The 20,401-nt window shown below is 40.7% G+C and overlaps 1 protein-coding gene across 2 annotated transcripts in view; it reads left to right on the top strand.

Moving 5' to 3' along the window:
• The first annotated feature begins 6,625 nt into the window (after positions 1–6,625).
• Positions 6,626–20,401, top strand: part of LOC122540007 (myosin light chain kinase, smooth muscle-like) — a 91,305-nt gene continuing 77,529 nt past the window's right edge. For both annotated transcript variants that reach the window (XM_043675292.2, XM_043675291.2), the window contains exon 1: positions 6,626–6,850. In XM_043675292.2, the coding sequence (XP_043531227.2) occupies positions 6,664–6,850 (187 nt within the window). In that variant the 5' untranslated portion in view covers positions 6,626–6,663. The remainder of the gene's footprint in view (positions 6,851–20,401) is intronic.

Raw genomic sequence — 20,401 nt, 5'->3', positions numbered from 1 at the left:
ACTTGCATTGAGCTCTCCAGTGTTTTACGTCTTTCACTTCATCCAGAACCTCCCCTTTATGGGGTGCACACTGGCTTTAGCTCATGGTTGCCTTGGAGGAACCTGGGCATCTGTACCAGCAGCCAAAAGCAATGTGTTTAGTACTCAACTGCAATCAAAGGAAGGAACAGGCAGCACAAATTTGCCTGTTCTCTGACTTACCTCAGTTGGGTTTGGGTAACTGTACACCACAAACCTTGTGTCTGCACATGGGCCACATACAATTTATAATCCTAAAATCTATATTGCTTGAGTCCTTAGAAAAATACATCTTCTGGCAAATATGGTGTGGGCTAACTTTTATGACACTTAAAGACATACGTTGATACCTGGCTGCACAAATGCACCAGCTGACAAAGGTCAATCTGTCTAACCTTGAAAGTTGAAAGGGCAGTTCCATATGCTTCTTTGAAAACTTCTTGCCTGATTTGAGCTTTCCTCTCAAAAGAGCATAGCTTCCATCAAATATCTTGCAATGTTGTTTAACTGGGATTTAAAAGTCTATGAACAATGGTGGGAGCTTGCTTTATCAGTTGTCATCACTTCAATGCAAGCTAAAGGAAAAACTAAAGGCAGAAAAGTTAAGATGATACAAGAAAAAACTGCTTCCACCATTAGGGTTCACCTCTCTCGGCATTATTTAGTTCAGACCGTAACAAGACTGTAAGTGGGGCCAGGAGTTGAGTTCAGCATCAATGAGCAGGTTAACAGCCACGTTATTTTTCCACAGTTTGATGCAAAGTACTTGATTCACCATCGCCTCTGGCCAGTGAAATCTGCTCTTTCAGATAAAATAGTAAACTTATCTCCAAATAAAATTTGTATGGACATAAATGGAGATTGAAAGGCAGAAAATAAAGTATGGAAAATGGAGCTGTCTGGACAGAATGCTCTCCCCTTATCCCAGGTAGAAATGTCACACATGATCAACTCCATCGATGTAAATTACTGCAGATGCTGAAATCTGAACTAAAAACAAAAAGTGCTGGAGATCACAGCGGGTCAAGCAGCGTCCCATGGAGAGAAAGCAAGCTAATGTTTTGAGTCGTAATGTTAGTTTGCTTTCTTTCAATGGATGCTGCATGATCCACCGTGATCTCTAACATTTTTTGTTTTCAGTACCAACTCTTATCAGTTTTTCTAAGATTACCATGGCAACAAGCCTCTTAGTAGTTGCACCTTAATCTTTGTCAGCCTGACCAGGAGCATATTCCCACTCCCTTGCAAGATTGAAACCTTCTTCACTATTAAATGCAAAGGTTCATGTATTTTTAAGGAACTCGTTAATTAAGATATCAACATCCCTCGTCACACAATCAGGTTTTACAGCTTCTTCACTGTTCCATTATTAGAGTGTTGAACACATGACAAAGTAGATAGAAAAATCATTACTTTTGGATATCCAGTGATGGAAGTGCTTAGGCATGGTGAAAGGGCATTATTGTAATATTATCTGAATGACTTTTAGTAAACCATGAAAGGTACCACTTTTATAAAACCTTTGAAAGACAAATCATGTGAGTATACAATCATGACTTGAATTTATTCCTTCCCTGTAATTTGTGAGAGCGTTAGACACCTTTCTATTGAAATGTGTTCTGATGAGATCTATTACACAATAATGACATGCATTTAGACAGTATTCTTCATGGTTACAGAACAATTTAAAGCACTTTATATAAATGAGATACATCTACCAGTGTAGTTACAATTGAAATGCAAGAAAAGTAGCAATTGTCTGAGCAGAGCAACTTCACAGTATTGTGATAATGAACACACAAACATTTTTAGGTGTATTAATTGAGGGATAAATATTGATAATACACTGGTAGTCATTTGTCTGCTCCTCTTCAAAATTGTGCTGTGGCATTTTCCATGTCCATCTGATAGGGCTTTAGTTTCATGTCTCATCCACAAGATTGCATCTCCTAAAGGCCCCCAAGACTGTTCGATTCAGTCACAGAGAATCAGAGTCCTACAGCACGGAGACAGGCCCTTTAGCTCAAACTGGTCCATGCCGACCAAAATGTTCATCCACGCTAATCCCATTTCCCTTCATTTGGCCCATATTCTTCTAAACCTTTCCTATCCATATATTTGTCCAAATGCCTTTTAAATGTTGTTAATGCACCTGCCTCAACCACTTCCACTGGCAGCTCATTCCATATGCGTACCACCCTCTGTACAAAAAGGTTTCCCCTCAGGTTCCCTTTCATTCTTTCCTCTCTAACCTTAAACTGATGCCCTCGTCCTTGATTCCCCAACCCTGGGAAAAAGACTGAGTGCATTCACCCTATTCATGATCTCATACCTTTCTATAAGATCCTGAACCAGTCTCCTATGCTCTAAAGAAAAAAGTCCTAGCTTGTCCAGTCTCTCCCTATAACTTAGACCATTGAGTCCTAGCAACAGCCTTGTAAATTTCTTCTGCATCCTTTCCAGTTTAATACATCCTAACAATGGCAAGATGACCAAAACTGAACACAATACTCCAAGTGCGGCCTCTCCAGTGTCATGTACAACTGCTCTGGTGAAAGAAAAATAAACGGTTTTCATTTATATAGTGCTTTTCAAGTTCAGAGAGCTCAAAGCATTTTACAGTCATTGAAGTATTTTTTGTGGAGCAGACACTGTCATAATTTAGGAAAGATTAGTGACCAACATATGCACAAAGAACTCTCATAAAACAGTTCTTTCCATGAATAATCAGATAATCTTGTTTATGATGTGTTCGAGGGATAAATCTTCATCAGGACGCTGGGAATTTCTTTTAAGTAATGCCAGGAGATCTTTTTCATCCAGCTGAGGTAGTATATGGGGGCCTCAGTTTAACAACTCATTTGAAAGGTGGCACCCACAACAATGCAGCACTTCCTCAGTAGTGCACTGAAGTGTCAGCTTTGATTTTTAAACCCAAATCCTGTGTTGGGACTCATACTTGAAGCATTGTGGCTCAAAGCCACAGTTGACATTATTAACCTGTATCGCTGAATTATTGAATTGTATAAGAGCAGACTTGACTGGGTAGATGCAGGGGGGTTGCTTCCTCTTGTGGGAGAGTGTAGGATGAGAGGCCATAATTTCAGTCTAAGGGGTCATCCATTTCATACAGAAATAAGGGGGAATATCTCCTCTCAGAGGACTGTAAATCTGTGGAATTCTTTACTGTACAGGCTATAGAGACTGGGTCACTGAGTATATTCAACACTGAGAAAGAGAGATTTAATTAGTAAAGGAATCAAGAGTTATGGGCAAAAGGCAGGAAAGTGGAGTTGAGGATTATGAGATCAATTGTGATCTCACTGAATGGCAGAACAGAGTTGATGAGCTGAATGACCTGTTTCTGCTTCTGTGTCTTATGGTCTTGTTTTGCCCATGTTTCTAGAGATGGCATTGAAACTACAACTTTCTGACTCAGATTATAGTAATACTCTTTGAAGTACAGTTAACAGGATTTCTGAAATCCAATATTTGTAAGTTTTTATGACTTAGATTTAGATTTTATGATCACTTGAACCCAAGTACAGAAGTACCTGTACAGTGAAGTGCTTAATGTCATCAGACATGGCGTCATCCTAGGTATAAAGGTACTTAGGTACAAAAAAAGCTGAGGTATAAAGCAGTAAAAGAAACAAAGTTAAAACATTAAGCATTACCATCAGAGAATAAGTGGAAAAATAAAGAAATAAGGTAATAGTTAATATTAAAATTGTTCTTCATATAAACTAGAAAAAGGGAAGGAAAAATGTTAAAATTCAACAGCCTTAGCTTATGCTTCTCTGCCTTTAAGTTATTGCTAACCATTTGCACAGGGATATGAGGTAGTGTCCACGTTGAAGAAAGCACGCATTCAAAAATATTATTTACTCAACCCCTTCCCCACAGCCAATTGTTGAAGCAGAGGTCGTTTTGGGGAATTTACAGTGAGTTGCAACTGACCATTCACACTTCACTGAGACTCTGAGGGTAGATCAAAGTTAGTAATGCCACTACATAAACATTGCCATTCTGAAAGTGGCTCAAGGAACTTCAAAAATCTTTCTGATGGATGGGGGGGGGGGGGGGCGAGATTTACATTTATGTTGGCATTTTAGTGTTAGAGTCTGTTAAGATGACCTTATTGCCAGCAGCTATTCGGGGTGGAGGGGTTGGCTCGGAGCCTGGCCAGTTTCACTTATAGCAAAAGCGTCTGTGCTTTGGACTGGTCTAAGTACCAGTTCTGAAATGCCCAGTCAGCTGAGCATATGGCAGTGTGGGACCCATACAGCACCTTTCCCTGTCTCCGAGTCTCCTCTAGTTACCTCACCAATGAGATGGAGTTCCTGCTATAATACAGTCACTGTTATAAAGCACACTATGAAAGGGTAGATGCAGAGAGGCTGTGTCCACTTGTGAAAGATTCTAGGACCAGAATACAGGATCACGTATTTAAGACAGAGATGAGAAGGATTTTCTTCTCCCAGAGGGTAATGAATCTGTGGAATTCTTTACTACAGAGTGTTGTAGATTGGGTGGTATATTCAAGGCTGACATAGACACATTGTTAATCAGTAAGAGAATCAAGGTTTACAGGAAAAAGACAGGAAAGTGGAGTTGAAGATTATGAGATAAAACCCGAAAGGACTGCAGATGCTGTGAATGAGAAACAAAGGAAGGGTCACCAGACCCAAAACATTAACCCGGATTTCTCTTCACAGCTGTTGCAAGCTTTTTCAGCCACTTCTGTTTTTGTTGTTAAAAATTATTAGATCCGCTATGATCTCATGAAATGGTGGAGCAAACTTTTCTGCTCCTGTGCCTTATGGTCCTACAGAATGCAATTTGCAACATTTATCCTTGACGGATTCTCCAATGGACTGAGTGGAGATGTTGTTGCAAAGGTACAACTTCACCCATTCCAGCCCTTTAACTTATATCACAACTTATATCACAACTTCACCCATTCCAGCCCTTTAACTTATATCACAACTTATATCACAACTTCACCCATTCCAGCCCTTTAACTTATATCACAACTTATATCTCAACTTCACCCATTCCAGCCCTTTAACTTATATCACAACTTATATCACAACTTCACCCATTCCAGCCCTTTAACATATATCACAACTTTTTTTTCAGAGGCAAAGGAATAACTAGGAATTACTTTCCCTTGGACTTTCACAAGATAGTTCCGGATGAGAAAGCTCATTAATTGCTCTTTGTCTGAACAAGAGTTTCATGACATTAGTCTTTAAATTGAACACATAACCTCAATTAACACTCAAGTACAGCACTGTAGTGGGCAAAGCCATCCAACCATTATGAATCAAGTGTATCTTATTGTCTTGCAAGGTTTTTTTTTATTAATAATAGCCTTGCAAACATATTCTGCTGATGGTAATTCTGTCTGATGATAGCCAACTAATGGAATGACATTGAGGAAAGCCCCATTCAGAAAGTTAACATGATACAATGGGTTGATTGGCCCCATTTTGAGTGAAGATTAGAGTGGTGCTGGAAAAGTACAGCAGGTCAGGCAGTGTCTGAGGAGCAGGAAAATCGATGTTTTGAGCAAAAGCCCTTCATTCAGGCTGATTAAGGGCTTTTGCCCCAAACATCGATTCTCCTGCTCCTCAGATGCTGCCTGACCTGCTGTGCTTTTCCAGCACCATTCTAATCTTGAATCTGATCTCCAACAGGTAAAAACAATGACTGCAGATGCTGGAAACCAGATTCTGGATTAGTGGTGCTGGAAGAGCACAGCAGTTCAGGCAGCATCCAAGAAGCTCCTTGGATGCTGCCTGAACTGCTGTGCTCTTCCAGCACCACTAATCCAGAATCTGATCTCCAACATCTGCAGTACTCACCTTTGGCCTCATTTTGAGATGCACCAATTCTATGAATTGCCTCAGACTGCAGGGGACATCCTCAGTGTAGTGGTATGTAAACTTGGAGCCTTTTTCTGAAAGCTAGTTAGAATGTTGCAGTTAAAGCAACTGATTGGATTCACAAGTGTTGGCCGGGTTCTGAGACCATGAGGGAAGGAGGATATGATGAGTATGAAGTCAACACTACAGACTGATCTTGGGATTGCTGGTCTGAATAGTACCCTTTCTGACAATAACCAAGAGAGAACAAAAAGAAACTACTTGCCCACAGCGAGCAGAATACTGAACGTTTTGCAACCTACAAGAACATTGAGCTGTGTGCATTCTTTACGACAGTGTTATGAGAGATGGGAGCAAGTTGGCCGAACAAGCTGTTCGCAAGTCTTATCTTAACACAGCAACATATTGACATAAAATGGAAGGCTCTTACCGTATTTTGGAACCAGCAGTTAAACTGCTGGCCTTATGTTTGGGAAGAAAAAAATAACTTTTTCTGTAAGTCACTTGGGATTTTGACATCAAGCGACTGGAAATTATTTAAGCAGCTTGGAGGTGCTATTCTGTCCCATTTGCTGCTTGTATTCCTGGACGGGGGCCAGTTCTAATAGAAAGAGCTTAGCTGTAGTGTTCAGACAATATCGAGCAGATAGTCCTAATGCCATTTCGCTTCCTGTAAAGAGGAGCTCTGACCGGCTGAGGGAGTGTGTGAGCACTGGGGCACTGACACTTGTGATGCAGCCACTGAAGAGGTCGGATGGACAGCGATGGTGTAACTGAGAAACAGGGAGAAGAGAACATGAGTTACGTTTCTACCCTTCACATCCGATTGCAGAAACCCTGTCGGCAACCGGGCGATAGACAGGAGGCGGCAGACAAGGTGGTGTCGCCAGCAAAGCTTGGGACTGGAGCTCAGAGATCAGATGCTGACTCTATCAGTGCAGGTTAGAAAGCTCTGTGTGCGTTATTATAGCTAGTGCTCACATGCAGTGTATGTGTCAACTCAGATATCTGAGGATGTTTTATACATACACACGACGACAGTATAATAAACGTTAGATAAAAAATTGATTGCCTTTCATTTTTAATACGATGAAACTTTGACCTGCCATGTTCCAACTCTTTTGAAACAGGCAGGCCAGAATAGCACAGAGGAAAGCCAGCTCAAACTACATTCAAATCATTAGAATCAAGGAACTTCTGATTTAAAAGGAGCAAACTGTATTTACACTGTGAACTCAGGCTGCATATTATTTGTCCTGTACACTGTTGCATGTTTGCAAATGTAATCTTTCTACATGATTTGAAGGCATATTTATATTATTAATGCTGAGGGACCATCGTCTTTTATATTAATATTATTAATATATTTGCATAAGTGATTAAAGTTTGTAAATGGGTAGAAATTTATTTGTATTTCATTTCATCTCCACATTTTTTTATAATGGAAATAGCAAAATGCACCTGTATCTGAAAAGGAATATCAGTTACTTTACCATTATGTCCAGGAATATTTTCTTTAATAGGTGATTGCTGTTCCCACCGGTATTATCTTGTTTGTCATTTTTAAAATACCCCAAAATTAAAAGAACTGAAAATCATGTTTTTTGTCCACAAGTGGAGTTGACTATCTCTTGTTCATGGGAAATGATTAGCCTCCCTTTTTTCCCCCATTGTTTTCTGGTTTGTTTCAAATTTACTGTTTTTTTCTTTTCAAATCCTCCTGCATTTTGCATGCGTTCTGTGAAATAATGAGGTTTGAGAGCTGACTGCAGAGTCACTGCTTATTGGCCAAGAGTAGGCATGTTCTGTTCATACACAATAACCTGGACTTGGTTAGCTTATAATAATCAAAGCTTGCAGATGTTGCAAGACTTTCAGGAATGTGGTAAATAGTGAAACTCCTGTAACCACCAACTTGTGCCAACTACGAGGTGTATCAGTACGTTTAACTGATTGGCTAAGCTCATCTCACCAAATCAAGATGGGAACAGGGGTAGGCCATTCAGCCTGTTGAACCTGCTCCACAATCCAATATGGTCACGGGTGATTGAACACTCCATCTTTTTCATTACCCCTTCCCTAACATTCTCTATATTACTAGTCATCAGCAATCTATCGATCTCTACTTTAAACCGATTCAAAGACAAAGCTCCTACTGTCCTCTAGGATAGAGAATTCCAAAAGTTCACAACAAGTAAAAGAAAAATGCTCCTTGGCTTGGACTTGAGTGTGATTCCTCTTATTTTTAAGTAGACCCCTGGGTTTTGGACTCCCAGTCAGGGGAGACATCTTATCTGCATCTATCCTGTCTACCTCTTAAGGTTTTTTGTAAATTTCTGTGATTTAGTCATTCTTTTGAAACTCTATAGTGGGCGGCACGGTGGCACAGTGGTTAGCACTGCTGCCTCACAGCGCCAGGGACCCGGGTTCAATTCCCGCCTCAGGCGACTGACTGTGTGGAGTTTGCACATTCTCCCCGTGTCTGCGTGGGTTTCCTCCGGGTGCTCCGGTTTCCTCCCACAGTCCAAAGATGCGCAGGTCAGGTGAATTGGCCATGCTAAATTGCCCGTAGTGTTAGGTAAGGGGTAAATGTAGGGGTATGGGTGGGTTGCGCTTCGGTGGGGCGGTGTGGACTTGTTGGGCCGAAGGGCCTGTTTCCACACTGTAATGTAATGTAATGTAATCTAATCTAATGTATGTTCAGTTAGCCCAATCTGTCTTCATATCAGAGGTCACACAACACCAGGTTACAGTCCAAATGGTTTATTTGAAATCATAAGTTTTCAGAGCGCTAGTCCTTTGTCAGGTTGTTAACCTGTTGGGCTATAACCTGGTGTTGTGTGACTTCTGACTTTGTCCAGGAGAAAGTGAGGACTCCAGATACTGGAGATCAGAGCCGAAAAGTGTGGCACTGAAAACGCACAGCAGGTCAGGCAGCATCCGAGGAGTAGGAGAATTGATGTTTCAAGCATAAGCCCTTCATCAAGAATGTGGGAGTGAGGGGAAGGGGGCAGAAAGATAAATAGGAGAGTGGGTTGTGGAGGAGGTAGCTGGGAAGGCGATAGGTAGATGCACCATCATTCCCCACCTATATCTACCTATCACCTTCCTAGCTTCCTCACTCTCACCCTCACACTCCTATTAAACTCTCAGCCATCTTCCCCACCCTCCCACATCACTAATGAAGGGCTTATGTCTGAAACGTCGACTGTCCTGCTTCTCAAATGCTGCCTGACCTGCTGTGCTTTTCCAGTGACACACTTTTCGATTGTGACTTTGTCCACCCCAGTCCAACACTGGCACCTCCACATCATGTTTCCCATACACTTCCAGTTCTGCCTTTGAACATAACACTCGGTGGCACAGTAGCTCAGCAGTTAGCACTGCTGCCTCACACCGCCAGGGACCCGGGTTCAGTCCAGCTTCTGGTGAGTAGCTGTGTGGAGTTTGCACATTCTCCCGTGTGTGCATGGGTTTCCTCCGGGAGCTCCGGTTTCCTCCCACAGTCCAAAGCTGTGCAGGTTAAGTGAATTGACCATACTAAATTGCCCATAGTGTTCAGACCCGCGCAGGTTAGGTGTATTAGTCCGGGGAAGTGCAGTGCGATAGGGTAGGGAAATGGGTCAGTGTGGACTTGTTGGGCCAAATGGCCCGTTTTCACACTGTAGGGATTCTATTCTATGACATCACTGACAAAGCTCTGCACTTTAGGATTCAAAAGTGAGAAGGTTATATAATCCTGTATAAAATAATGGTCAGATACCAGCTGGAGTCTTAGTTAATTCTGGGAATCACTTTTTTCAGAGGGATATCAAAGCCTTAGTGTGGAGGCAGCAGAGATTTACCAGAATAGTGAAGAGATTTTGACTCCAGTGATAAGACTGGAGAAGCTGGTGTTTCTGAACAGGGAAAGTTAACAGGACTTTTATCTGATGTGTTCACTCTGAAGGGTTTTCATAGGGTAGAAAGGCAAAGCTATTTCCAGGGTTGCTAACAGAAAGGTGCAGATTTATTGTAATTGCTTAAAAGAACCAGAAGCAACATGAGGGGGAAAAACACTGTTGCCAGATAGTTTGATCTAAAATGCTCCCTAATTAAGGCAAGGTGAAGAAGATTATATAATAAGCTCCAAAAGGAATTTGGGGAGATAGTCATATAGGAAATAGTCACCGTGCTATGAGGTTTACAGTGATTTTGGAACTCTGTCAAAAAGCTCACATGAATGCATTAGATCAAGCGTTCTCCCTGTGCTATTCTTTCTGTTAGGGAGGGGCTTTTGAAACCTCAATCCACAACAGTGTGTAACTACATGGAAAATATCCATCTTTACTTTGTCTGGGTTGTATCATCATTGAACATTGGCTGATTCTGCATTGAGCATTGCTAGCTAGGCCAATGCTTCATACCTACCTGTGTGTTACCCTTCCCCAAGTGGTGCTGGTGGGTCTTTGAGTTGCTCCAGTCCATGTGATGATACATATATAAATGTAAGAAACATTTCCAGCACCTTCCGAGACCTCCCAAATTGCATAGAGTCAATGTGGTAATCATTTTCGCAAACTTATGGTTGTATTGTAGGAAACGTAACACTCAATTTATGTACGGCAAGCTCCCACAAACTACAATGTGAGAGTTTCCAGATAATCTGTTCTTTATGATGTTGGTTAATGATAAATATTAGCCAGCGCGCCAGGGAAAACTGCCCTTCTCTTCTTCAAAATATTCTCCATGGGAATTATTTTCATTCCTGACTGGGCAAACAGAGATGCAGTTTTACATTACATCCAAAAAAATTCATATTTAATGATTTCTGCCATAGGCTATCAGTCCTTGGTTTCTTCTTTCTTCAAATCCTAAAATTGGACTTCAGAATGCAACCTTCTGATTTTCTTCTGATTTCACTCATGAGATGTGGGTGTCACTGACTGGGCAATAAATGTTGGCCCATTTATAGTTGCCCTCCTGAAGATCGTGGTGGGCTGCTTTGTTGAATCATTGTAGACCTTGTGCTATAGATGGGCTAATATTGATGTTAGGGATGGGGTTCCAGGGTTTTGACCCAGCCACACTGAAGGAGGAGAGAGGAGCTTGCAGGTAGTGACATTCACATGTATTTGCTGCCTTATCCTTCTTGATGGAAGTCATCATGGGTTTGGAAGGTGCTAACTATGGAGCCTTGGTGAATTTCTGCATCCTGCTGAGCATTGGGAATGGGAGGATTGAATGTCACCACATTTACAAACAATCAAGTGGGTTGCTTCATCCTGCACAGTGTCAAGCTCCCAGAATGTTGAATAAGCTGAACTCTTCTGGGCAAATGGGGAGTATTCCATCACACTCTTGACTTGTGCCATGTAGATGGTGGACAGGTTTTGAGGAGTCAGGAGGTGAGTTACTCTCTGCAGAATTCTGATGTCGCCTTGTAGCCATTGTATTTATATGGTAGCTCGGTGTCTTCTCAGTGGTAACCCCCCCAGGATGTGGAAAGTGGAATATCTGGTGATGACGATACCAATGAATGTCCAGATGTGACAGTTGGATTCTCTCTTGTTAGAGATGGTCATTGCCCGACACTAATGTGGCGCAAATTTCTTGTCAGCCAAAACCTGGATATTGTCTCAGCTTTGCTGCATTTGATGTGGACTGCTTCAGTATTGGTGAATTTAGAGAGTTAGAAGAAATAATACTGCCAACTGAAGACTGGCAGATGTAAGTTTACAATTCAGGGTAGTTGGAAAAGCTAAGTCTCATTCATTCAATTCTGGACTGAAGAGCCCAGATATTAACACAAGATGGATAATAATGTTTGTGTGTCTCACAATTGGTATTCCTGTGTTCCTTTTTAAGCGGCATGCTCATGATTTTATCGTTGTATAGCATGTGACCTGACATATAAATATTTCAGATTCGGGCCACCTGACTGGGTTACCTGAAGCATAACACACTAATGGGAGCATGCTATAGTTTGTAACTGAATACCCTAATACCAAGCCAGTCACTCCTGACTGTGATTGTTGTAATATTTGTATAAAAGAGTTGCATTACATATTCTGTTGAGTTCTTCAGTACTGTGGTACTCACATGTAATTCTTGAGAGAACCTGAAATTGTGGCATTGTGTAAGGACAGTCTGCTGGAAAATATTAAATGGTAAAACTTTAAATGAGTCAGGCAACTGACATACTTAGGGTGAAAATATAAGTATTTTAATAATATGGAACAAAATGATAAAACTGTGGGTGGGGGGTGGGTGGGTAGGCAACTGGGATCACTGATTTTATAAATGTCAAATCCACTTTTTAATGTTGTATAAATCATTGATTAAGCTACAGTTAAAATATTCAGTCCTGCATTGAGCAGTCTCAGAAAGAATGGAAGGCAATGAAAAAGTGTAGGTTTCCTACAAATAAATCAGTTACAACAGGTTTTGGTTAAGTGACATTAGAATGAAAATATTAAGAGCAATTCTCCAAGAAATACTCAATATTTGAGAATTTAAGTCAGGAAAAAAATGGTATTTCTCACATCACTAAAGAATGATATGCAAAATGCACATCAATCCAGACATTTTTAGAAGGTAAAGCACTCAAGACAGAACTCTGATTTTTAAATTACATTCTGAGAAGCTAATAAATATCCCATCCATTTTATCCGTTTCCTTGTATATGCTATCGATTTATGTTTCTACAGGTTCTGGTTGATAGCAAGTAAACAACACTGTGCAAAGCCATGATTTTTGCTCTATATGGTTCTGAAGTAGTGGGAAGCTGTAAAATATTCTCAAGCTTTGGTGACGTTAGAAGATGGTTGAAATTGTTGAACCAAAACAAAGAAAAGGGTAATGTTGTTGTGTTTGTTTTTAATATTTGTGTAACTCCATATCTGTGAACCTTGAAACGTTTTGTTACGATAGTGCTTGTGTTGCAAATGAAAGTTATTGGTTGGGAAAGTTCTGGTTTGGCACTGGAGGTTGTAAAAGGGGCTATAAAGAAGCAAACAATGAATGCTCTTTTTGTTTTAAATACTTAACTTGCAAGGGGAAAAAGAAGAGAATTATTAGTTTTTTTTTATATTCACTAAGTTGAACTTCAACTGCAAGACTGTTATTGTCAGCTGAGTAGCAAGGGATAGGAACAACGGTGTTGAGTTTCAGATCAGCTATAAAAGGTAGCAACTTGCTTTTCTAAAATATTTTATGTAATGTAATAAAATCTCCCAGTGCGTTCCACAGGAGCATTATGAAGTGAGGTTGGTCACCAACCACGTGAGATATTAGGGCAAAAGTTGTTAAAGGAAGAAGGAGTGGTAGACAGGTGATGAAATTTAACAAGGGAATTCCCGAGCTATATTTTTACAGGGGTTTTGGCTGCTGAGCGTGTAGCTGCCAATGGTGAAACAATTTAATTTTGCAGATGCTGTAGATGACAGAAATAGAGGAGCTCCGATATCTCCGGGATGTTGTGTAGCTGGAGGCGATTACTGAGATAGGGAGAGGCACACCACGGAGAGGATTGACAACAAGGATAAGAATATTAAAATGGAGGTGTTGCACTGAGAAGCCAAGTAAGTCAACAAGGGTAAAAAGAACATGTCTGCAGTGAGAACATAACAGCAAATCTTTGGCTTTGGTTTACCGGAAAGTAGAACTTGCGATACCTATCTGGAGTGCATTGGAATAGTGAAGTGATTTGTTATGGAATATGGGCAGCCAGCATTTATTGCCCACTCTTGAGAATGTGGTGGTGAGCTGGTGCCTTGAGCCACTGCACTGTAGTATGTAGGAACAACACCAGTAATCTATTTCCAAGTCAGGGTGGTTTGTGGTTTGGAGGGGTCTTGCAAGTGCTGGTGTACTTATGGATCTGCTGCCCTTGGCCTTCTGAATGACAGCTGTGTAAGATGCTATCTAAACAGCTTTGATGTATTTCTGCAGTGCATCTTGTAGTTGGTACACACTACTCACCATTAATGGTGGAGGGAGTAAATGTCGAACGTGTGGGATGGGTGCCAATGAAGTGGGATGCTTTGTCCTGGATGGTAGCAACTTTCCTAGTGTTTTTAAAGCCGCAGTCATCCATTTAGGGGAGGTGATGGCCTAGTGGTATTATCGCTAGACTGTTAGTCCAGAGACTCTAATATCGTTCTGGGGTTGGCAGGTTCAAACCCCTGCCATGGCAAATGGTGGAATTTGAGTTCAGTTTTAAAAAATCTGGAATTAAGGGCTTAATGTCCAAGAATCCATTGCTGATTGTCAGGAAAAACCCATCTGGCTAACTAATGTCCTTTATGGAATGAAATTGCTATCCTTACCTGGTCTGGCCTTTATGCGATTCCAGACCCACAGCAATGTAGTTGACTCTTAAATGCACTCTGGGCAATTAGGGATAGACATTAAATGCTGCCTTGCCAGCGACTTTTTCATCCTGGTTAATACGTTTAAAAAAAGGTGGAGAGTATTCCATCACATTCCTGGCTTGGGTCCTGTAGATGGTGAACAGGTTTGTGAAAATATGGTGGCGCAGTGGTTAGCACTACTGCCTCACAGTGCCAGGGACCTGGATTCGATTCCAGCCTTGGGAAACTGTCTGTGAGGAATTTGCACATTCTCCCTGTGCCTACGTTGGCTTAATCTGGGTGCTCCGATTTCCCCTCTCAATCTGAGGTTAGATAAATTGGCCATGTTAAATTGCCCATAGTGTTTAGGGATGTGAAGGTTAGGTGCATTAGTCAGGGGTAAATGTAGAGTAATAGGGTAGGGGCAATGGGTCTGGGTGGGTTAGTCTTCAGAGAGTTGATGTGGACTTGTTGGGTCGAATGGCCTGTTTCCACACTGTAGGGATTCTATGATTCTCGCCAGAGTTCCTAGCATTTGATTTGCTCTAGTAGCCATATTGCTACATTTTCTGGTCGAAGGTTAATCGAGGTAATGAAGACATTTGTGAGAGTTTCAGCAATAGATGAGCTGAGGAAAGTGCAAAGCCAGTCTTAAAAATGAGCTTCCAGACACATCCTCATAAAGTGAAATATCACACCAATATTCTGAATATATTGTTGTCCTCATGTCTGCCAATGAGGGGGGTGGAGCCAATGACTAGGTAGTGAGCTTTCCTACAAGGACTGAAGACAATTCAGTCTTCCCATTGTTTAGTTAAAGATAACTTCATATCCAGTACTAGATATTCGATAAGCAATTTGTTAATTTACCAACAGTGAGGAGTCTGGAGAATGGTGCTAAGGTGAATATCATCAGTGTAAATGTGAAAATTAGCTTTGAAGGGTGTCATTAAGGTGCAATATATGGATGAGAAATAGGATCAAATTGAACAACAGATTGGGTGAATGGCCTCCTAAGTCTTTTATCACATCAGGAAAAAAATTAACTCATGAAAAGATTGGAATCCATTTGAAATCTTAAGTGTCCTATGCAAAAAGGGCATATAAGACCATAAGACATAGGAGTGGAAGTAAGGCCGTTCGGCCCATCGAGTCCACTCCGCCATTCAATCATGGCTGATGGGCATTTCAACTCCACTTACCCACATTCTCCCCGTAGCCCTTTAATTCCTTGTGACATCAAGAATTTATCAATCTCTGCCTTGAAGACATTTAGCGTCCCGGCCTCCACTGCACTCCGCGGCAATGACTTCCACAGGCTCACCACTCTCTGGCTGAAGAAATGTCTCCGCATTTCTGTTCTGAATTTACCCCCTCTAATTCTAAGGCTGTGTCCATGGGTCCTAGTCTCCTCGCCTAACGGAAACAATTTCCTAGCGTCCACCCTTTCCAAGCCATATAGTCTTACTCCTCATTTTGTAAGAAATTAATTCACGGGTTGAGGGCATCACTGGCTAGGCCTGCATTTATTGCCCATCCCAGAGGGAAGTTAGGAGTCAACCACATTGCTGTGTCTGGAGTTATATGTAGGCCAGACCATGTAAGGATGGCACTTTCCTTCCCCAAAGGACATTGTGAACCGGATGGGTTTTTCCAACAATGGTCATCATCAGACTATTAATTCTAGATTTTTATTGAATTCAAATTCAGCCATCTGCTATGACAGGATTTGAACCTGGGTCCCCAGAACATTACCTGGGCCTGTGGATTAAGAGTCTGGCATTAATATTACCAGGCCATCACCTAGTGTCTCCTTTTGGGGATACGGTTCTACAATGCTGATCAACCTGTACTAACCTGAACCTGAGCAGATTGTAAATGTTAGACCATGTCTAAAAAGGGAAGAAAACCATGAACACTACTTAAGGATGTTGTGGTTCTGTTCGCCGAGTTGGGAATTTGTGTTGCAGATGTTTCGTCTCCTGTCTGGGTGACATCCTCAGTGTTTGGGAGCCTCCTGTGAAGGATCTTTTGAAAGACAAATGTTCCAGAATAAAATGAAATACCACATGATAAATTGTGAGCTAATTAAAGAAATCTTTGAGGAGAAAGTGAGGTCTGCAGATGCTGGAGATCAGAGATGGAAATGTGTTGCTGGAAAAGCGCAGCAGGTCAGGCAGCATCTAGGGAACAGGAGAATCCGTTTCGGGCATTAGCCCTTCTTCAGGATTCCTGAAGAAGGGCTAATGCCCGAAACGGATTCTCCTGTTCCCTAGATGCTGCCTGACCTGCTGCGCTTTTCCAGCAACACATTTCCATCGCTAATTAAAGAAAGCCTCAGTGATTTGGAAAGCAAAATCATATTTGAGTAACTTGTTCCAGTTCTTCAAAGGAATGGAAAAAGTTGATGAATGTAGTGCAGACGTTGCTCATTTGGACTTCCCAAAGGTGTTTGACAAATTGTAATGTGATCAATTAGTTTGTGAATTGAAGCACGTGGGATGAAAGAGGCAGTGCTGGTCTGAATGCAACATTGACTAAGGGACAGAAAACAATAGTTGTTTCCATTCTTACAGTATGCTTGCACTGGTAATCCCCAGGGTTCAGTATGAGGGTGATTTCTGATTTTTTTCATATGTATTAATGACCCAGAATTTTGTGAAATGAGATTATTTCAGAGTTCACATTTGATGTGAAACCAGTAAATTTAGCAAAGTGTGACTTGGAAAGATCAAACTTCAGGGGACCAAAGGCATACATGTGGTGAAATTGGCCAACAAATCGCAGAGAAAATTTAATGAGGTCGAATGTGAAGTGATACATTTTGTTGGGGAGCTGAAGAGAGTGTGATAAGTCTGGCTAATATTCTAATAAAACAGTATATATCATAAGAAGCGACAGTGTCACGTGATTTTGTTCTCATGGTAGGTGGGCCTTCAGTAAGATGTTATCATATTTGTTAAATAAAGTTAAGGTATTCATTAGATCAGTTGTTACTATTCTTTAGCAGTGCATTGAGATTTGAATATTAACAGCTGATAAACTGCAAGATCCAATTTAAAAGGGGGTGCAAGATAAGAGCGCACTTGGAGTTCAAGTAGACAAAGTTTTGAGGGTTGTAAGCCTAATGCCACTTTGTGGTGGTATTACTGGGTATTTTTGATTCATATATCCCAGTTGGCAAGCTTATGACTGCTTTACCATCAGAGACTAATTGAACCAGTACTTAAATTGCTTCATTCTCCTACCCACCAACTGAGAGTGAGGAACAATGTACAGAAGTTACCACAGGCCAGCCCTACCTAATCGGAGAAATTGAGGCTTAGGAACAGGGCACTTATCCACTGTTTTGTAACTGAGGTGATTGCTCATACCGGGAAACATCATACAAACAGGAAGCAAGCAGGCAAAAACATGGGGAAGTGTTAAAACGGAGTTTTTTGCAATTAAGTGGTTTACATGAGAGTTCCTGATTCTGCTAACTTTTTGACTTAAAAAAAAGCTTTGCTTGCTGGAAACTGTTAGAAAAGGTGTTTTGAGTAACTCATTTTTGCAGTTACTGAGTACATAATGTGGTTTTTGCAGCAGTTCAGTGTGGTTTCTGATCAATTTGACTGTGTTACAATGATGGAAGTTATAAAAGGCTGAATTAAAAAAGCCAAAAGTTCAATTTCAGAGTCAAAGTGAAGAACAATTCAAAGAATTGTTTTCAATATCAAAGAACAATTGGAAAGCTTCAGACTGATGAAAATTGTTTGTACTTTAAAATAGCAGGTAATTTTCAGGCCAATGCTTTTGCAAAATAAACAAAATAAGCTTGGAGTTTTACGTTATATAAAAAAATTGCATTGGATATACAACTTTTATCCTTTGCAGAATTCATTATTTATAGGAAGTACAGACTTTAATTGCTGGTATAAATTCTATTCAACATAAATTTGGTTCATGTTGAGTTAAAAGTGGTTAATTGAATTTAATTGATTAGAACAAATGGTATTGTTGTCAGTAACAGACCATTCAGACATTGAGAGGCCATTTCTTAACATGTTTACTTTGGTGAATGTCAAGTACCAGGTTGGAGGCTGTGGTAGAGCTTCCATTTGTTTGCCAGCAACTGTGAATGCTCACCCAGTGAGGTGAGCATGGTTTGAAGTCGCCTTTTCCTGCTTTCTCTAAACTTAGAGGTCAAATAGACATTGAGCACCATGCTTTAGATGAGAAACTCCATGATCAATCCAACAGAAACTCAAAGCATCATCACCCTAAGTAATGGAGAGCCAGGAAATAAGAAGTGTATTTCCTTCATGGAAATTTCTGAACTTCCTGTTACTAATAGACCAGCAGTGTTTGGATTTCTAACCAATGAAATTTATACAGTGGTCTATTCTTTCTCAAGGCATACCGATGCATGCCCACCTCGAATGAACAAAGATGTACCAGCAGCTCCACAGTCTATCAGTGCCTTATATTACATAATTATTAAGGATTTTTTCCTGTCCTCTCCATAGTTTTGAATGATAGATATCTATCATAAAGATAGCCATTATGAAATTTTGATAAGGTTTGAAACAGTTGCTTCTTAAGTACCAGTTCTATGTTGGTTGAACTTTTGTGCTATCATTTGTTTTAATTACTTGCTTGTAACTCACTCACTTCATAGTACACAAGTTAAACACAATGCCAGAAACACAACTGAACATCGACAAAGGGAAGAGACTGCGTGATTGCCCTATGTGTAGAGTCTTGGCTTTGCCCAGTGGGGACTTGCTGCAACAATGGCAGCATGAAGTAGCTGGGAGTTTTCTATCTTCTCTGATCAAACCAATCATAATCCCCATGCGAAACGTTAATTTGCACTTCCCTTTTAGATGCCGACTGACCACTTGTGCATCTCCAACATGCTGCTTTTCAAATTTTCAGTTTTATCAATTATTATCTTTCTTCTCAACTTCAAATTCTCTTTTAACTTTTTCACTCCCTTTTGATTTAGTATTGGGACTAACTATCTTGTAATGAACGTGGAGCAGATAAATGAACCTGGTGGATATTTCTGGATCTTCCCCATCGTTGTCAGTTGAATGTCAAACATATTGAATGAAGTGGTATGGGAGAAGATCCATTTTTCATAAACATCTTAATCATAGAAACCCTAAAATGTGGAAGCAGGTCATCTGCTCCATTGAGTCCACACTGACCCTCTGAAGAGCACCCAACTCCATCACCCTATCCCTGTAACCCTGATTTCCCATGGCTAATCCTCCTAACTTGGACACAATGGGCAATTTAGCACGGCCAATCCACATAACTTGTACAGCTTTTGTTTCTCATCTTTCTCCAGATTTGTTTGAATTTAAGATTAAAGGAGATTAGACCATTAGAACTGTACAGAATGAAAACAGACCCTTTGGTCCAACATACCCATGCTGACCAGATGTCCTAAATTAATCTAGTCCCATTTGCCCATTTGACCCTTATCCCTCTTAAACGCTTCATATTCATATTCCGATTCAGAAAACTTTGAAATTTTATAATTGTACTCAGCTCCAAGTGCTCTGGCAGCTCATTCCATACATGCACCACACTCTGCATGAAAAATATGCCCCTTAGGTCCCTTTTAAATCTTTCCTCTCACCATAAACCTATGGCCTCTAGTTCTAAGCTGGGAAAAAGACTTGACTATTCATGCTATCCATGCCCCTTATGATCTTAGAAACCTCTCTGAGATCACCCCTCAGCTTCTGACACTACAGGGAAAATAGCCCCAGCCTATTTGACCTCTCCCAATTGCTCAAACCGTCCTACCCCGGCAACATCCTTGTAAATCCTTTCTGCACCCCTTCAAGATTATTAATTTTTTTTTAGAAGTACATTTCACCTAACGTATTCTTTGTTATATTGAGATGAAGATAGATTCTTAACTAGCAATGGTTTCAAAAGTTACCAAGGCTGGGCAGGAGTGTAAAATGCAAGTGTGGAGATATTATTTTTTTAAGCTGAGACATTAGGCTTGGTCTGTTTGCTGACAGAATCTCTTACTTTCACTATGACTAACTGAAAGAAGCATAGACCCAAAAGCAAGATACTGTGGATGCCTTTGTAAAAGCTACTGAAAATTCTCAGCTGGACGGGCAGCAGCTGTGCTGAGAGAAATGGAATTAA

The sequence above is a fragment of the Chiloscyllium plagiosum genome, unplaced genomic scaffold, assembly GCF_037043375.1.
Source record: "Chiloscyllium plagiosum isolate Xiang-an unplaced genomic scaffold, Cpla_swu_hap1 HiC_scaffold_32, whole genome shotgun sequence".
Classification (NCBI taxonomy): Eukaryota; Metazoa; Chordata; class Chondrichthyes; order Orectolobiformes; family Hemiscylliidae; genus Chiloscyllium; species Chiloscyllium plagiosum.
Note: the sequence above shows the minus strand (reverse complement) of the source record. Positions and strands in the feature narration are given on the sequence as shown.